This window comes from Pyrus communis, chromosome 7 (genome assembly GCF_041283825.1).
Source record: "Pyrus communis isolate YQ-2024b chromosome 7, ASM4128382v1, whole genome shotgun sequence".
In the NCBI taxonomy this organism is placed as follows: Eukaryota; Viridiplantae; Streptophyta; class Magnoliopsida; order Rosales; family Rosaceae; genus Pyrus; species Pyrus communis.
In genome coordinates this window covers 23,832,037-23,836,289 of record NC_142571.1, presented here as the reverse complement: position 1 = coordinate 23,836,289, position 4,253 = coordinate 23,832,037, and the positions used below count along the sequence as shown (strand labels likewise).

At 37.9% G+C, this 4,253-nt stretch overlaps 1 protein-coding gene across 1 annotated transcript; it reads left to right on the top strand.

The window, feature by feature from the left end:
- Window positions 1-1,743: 1,743 nt before the first annotated feature.
- LOC137735723 (3-ketoacyl-CoA synthase 19) lies at window positions 1,744-3,507 on the top strand. The gene has a single exon (XM_068475165.2). It carries the CDS (start codon window positions 1,964-1,966, stop codon window positions 3,365-3,367), a length of 1,404 nt encoding a protein of 467 aa, XP_068331266.1. The 5' UTR covers window positions 1,744-1,963; the 3' UTR covers window positions 3,368-3,507.
- Window positions 3,508-4,253: the final 746 nt, after the last annotated feature.

Below are 4,253 nucleotides of genomic sequence, written 5' to 3'. Positions count from 1 at the left end.
TCCCATATTATCTGCAGTTAATTTCTAACTAGCTCCATTTATCTTTCCCCATTATATTGTACAGTTTTTACTGTATTACGGCCATCTCCAATTGAAGGGTCCAGAGGGCCGAAAATAACCCAAAAATCGTCTTCAACCGAGGGATAGGCCAGAGGGCTCGTGGGCCCCATAGAATCTGAAAGGGCCAAAAGGCGAAAGGGCTAGCCACATGCAGCCAGCCCCGGGTTGACTGGAAATTTTTGAAGTAGTGTCGGTTTTGCTATCGGTTATAACCGACAAAAATAAAGGAAATGGTGTCGGTTATAACCGACACAAATAGCTAGAAAATTTTGAATATAATGGCTAGCTGACATCAACTAGCCATTATTTATTTTTTTTTAATTGTTTATTTATTTATTTTTAAATTTTATTTGTTTCCTATAACTTCCTAAGTCATTATACAATATTAAATTAAATTAAGTAACATGAAACAACATTAAATTTAAATAATAAATTATGTTTGGCCTTATGGCCCTTTAGCTCTTGGTTGGAGACAGTTTTTTGTGACATTGCTTAAATGAGCCCTATGGCCTTTTGGCCCTCAGTTGGAGATAGAAACAAATATGGTCTTGTACTGTTCATTAAAATATTAATTTCTTGGAAGACCAGATAACTAAAACAAATCTGGCCCTTGGTTGAAGATGACCTCAGTTTCTGTTTTTATGCCTGGGTATGATTAAAGGACTCTTTGACGACTTCTGGGGAGTTGGCCCCCCACCAATGAAAAAGGACTTTGTCAGCTGCCAAGTTACAAAACCAGGTACCAATTATAAACAGATTACGATCACCTAGAATTTCAGATGCATTTTTAAATACATATATATGGATGAGAATGAATCTCACATTAATGAAGGAGAGACATTATATTTGCGTATAAGGAGTTTCATTACTTTCCATATTGCCAATTGATTTTATGGTGGAATCTCAACTTTCTTTATAATATCAAAGTAGCTATACGAGACCTTGCATTTATGGTAGAACCTCAACTTTTTTCGGAACTAATCCATGTATAATTAGTAAAAGCCAGATAGTAATTAATTAACCTCCTTTGCTTGTGGGTAGTTTGCATAAATTATGTATGCATTACTTGAGCACTGAACATTATGCGCAAATTTCCAACCGATATATATATATCTTCATTAATGGGTTCAAAAACACAGATTGCTTTGCTTTTGAACAATTAGGCGTGCGCCTAATTAACAACCGACGAGATGATGTGTGCATATACTGCACATGACTTGTGGTTTTAATCAAAGAATTTTGTATTGATCACACATAAGCCAACAAACTGTTGTGCACGTTTAAGCGGACTAAATCTGTGATTTCCGATAAGTTTCTATTCTTCAACAATCTGTTCCAGCACCATTTAGGTTCCAACACAGATTGCTAAGGCGCAATTTTAATTATGAAGTCTTATCTCATCAAAAGGTCCCGATACATTTTACAGTGTTGAACAACACAACTTACTCTTTATTTCATAAATAATTTGTTCTACCTTTCTAATTAAGGTGGGGAATTGAATTCATCCACTTCCATGGCTTGTATCGAGCCACAAAAACACCAATCATAACAAATACTTCAAAAACAAAAAATCAGAATAATGTTCTAGAAACTTACAAAGCAATATAATTGAAGACGTAGTACCATAGATGGCCAAGTGTAGATATATATAAAGTATCATAACTCCCTCTAAAAAAAGTTGACTATTCTGGGAAACTTGGACCGTTCATGCAGCCTACTGACTATCTACATTTGTAGGTAAAAAGTAAATTCTTAACATTAATGTTCAAGAGTTTCAGTATTTCATCACCATCAATCTATACTAAAGGGATGGCTGCAAAGTTACGTGTATATTAAGAGAAATATTGTTCAAGTTCTGCATTCATTGAACAATTCACAATTCACAGTTCAAAACCCTAGGGCCATGGAGATCCTCATGACAATGTCTCTACTCGTTCTTTTCGGTTTCTTCTCCTTCTTGAAGTTGGTTTTCCGAAGGAGAGACCAGTGCTGTTTCCTGCTGGCTTACGAGTGCTACAAGGCGAAAGAAGACATGAAGATCAACAGCGATTCCTGCGCGAAGATCGTCTTGCGGAACAAGAATCTGGGGTTGGAGGAGTTAAGGTTTCTCTTGAAAACCATTGTCAATTCCGGCATTGGAGAAGAAACTTCCTGCCCAAGAAACATAATTGAAGGCCGAGAAGAAAATCCAACCGGGGCAGACGAGCTTAATGAAATGGATGGCATCATTTTCGACACACTTGACAAGCTTTTCGCAAGGAATGCTGCAATTCCTCCTTCACAAATCGACATCCTTGTTGTCAATGTGTCGATGTTCTCCCCCGCACCCTCACTAACGTCGCGCATAATAAACCGGTACAAGATGAGGGAGGACATCAAAAGCTTCAACCTCTCGGGAATGGGCTGCAGCGCAAGCCTTGTTGCCATTGATGTTGTGCAGAACTTGTTCAAGTCGTATAAGAACGCAAATGCGGTCGTTGTCAGCACAGAATCCTTAGCTCCAAACTGGTATTGCGGCAAAGAAAAATCCATGATGCTTACGAACTGTCTGTTCCGCTCGGGAGGGTGTTCGTTGCTGTTCACAAACAACAGAACCCTACAGCACCAAGCCAAGTTGAAGTTACAGCATTTGGTACGTACCCATATTGGCTCGAACACTGAAGCGTATGAATGCTGCATACAGCTAGAAGATGAGAGTGGATACCAAGGGTTTCGCCTCACCAAACACCTCACGAAAGCAGCAGCTATGGCTTTAACGATGAACCTCCAAGACCTAGTCCCAAAAGTGCTTCCACTGAGAGAATTATTTCTCTACCTGGTGGCCTCTAGGGTTCGGAATAGAACTGGTACTAAAAGCCAAAAGCTAGAAGCAGTTGGTATGGGGTTAAATCTCAAGGCAGGAATAGAGCATTTCTGCATTCACCCTGGTGGAAGAGCAATCATAGATGGGATTGGGAAGAGCTTAGGTCTAAGTGATTATGATCTTGAGCCGTCTAGAATGACGCTTCACCGGTTTGGCAACACGTCAACAGCCGGATTTTGGTACGCTTTGGGATACATGGAGGCAAAGAAGAGGCTTAAGAAGGGCAACAAAATTCTGATGAGTGGATTTGGAGCAGGTTTTAAGTGCAACAACACTGTGTGGGAAGTATTGAAGGACTTGGATGATGCCAATGTTTGGAAAGACTGCATAGAAAGTTACCCTCCTAAGAATACTCTGGGCAATCCATACATGGAGAAGTATAGTTGGCTCAACGACGAATATCTAAGCTTTGTTAGGCTCGATTTCTCCCAAATTTTCGCTTAAACTTGCTTTTTCCCAGTTAATTTTCGTCATTTTCTTTATTTGTATGCTGCATGGTGTGTGATTTTGGTTAATGTTTGTGAGCTGCTTGGAGGGTTTGTATAATTTCTTCAACATAATAGTACAATCATTGTGTTTGAAAACTTGTGCTATCTATATTGAAGCTTCAACATAATAGTACAAAGTGATTCGGGTAAGATTCATCTAATGAATGGTCAAGCTATATTCTGACCTCCATGTTTAATTCTATGAATCGTATTCAGATCTTGGGTGATTTTGACTTGCCTAATAAATTCTGAAATTGAACTGCCAGTCTGCTACAAGTCTCTAAAGTAAAAGCCTGAAAAGCATGGGAAAATTTATCTGAATTTTTATTGTACACACGTCGCAAACAGAATTGTTAATGATTTTTAACACCGTTAAACATTTAAAGATTATTTTTTGCAAAAACATAGCAAATTGTGTATGGTAAAAATTCGTTAATCACAATCGAATAAACAATGAGGTATAAGTGCTGAAACCCTTAAACTGAATATGGTTCTTAAACTTTTACATGTAAGTGTGTTTATACCAAAACAATGGCAAGAAAAAAGGTAACTTTTGAGGTGAAATTACATTTACTATATCTTTTTTTAGGGGCACATTTCCATACCTTCTCAATGTCTCTTTTGTGTTACAGATCTGTGTAGCCTTGAAAGAGTAGCTTCTGAGGTTCACATTCAATATCTATGCACCTCGTTTAGAAATGGAAATTGGCTGATTTTTATGTGAAACATGTTACATTGCCATTACCTAAAAGAGAAAATTGAGGAAGTGGTCAAGAACTTGCAATTTAAATTTACAAATATCTTGCAGCACTTTTTCTGCATAACCATTGATCCAAGATAAT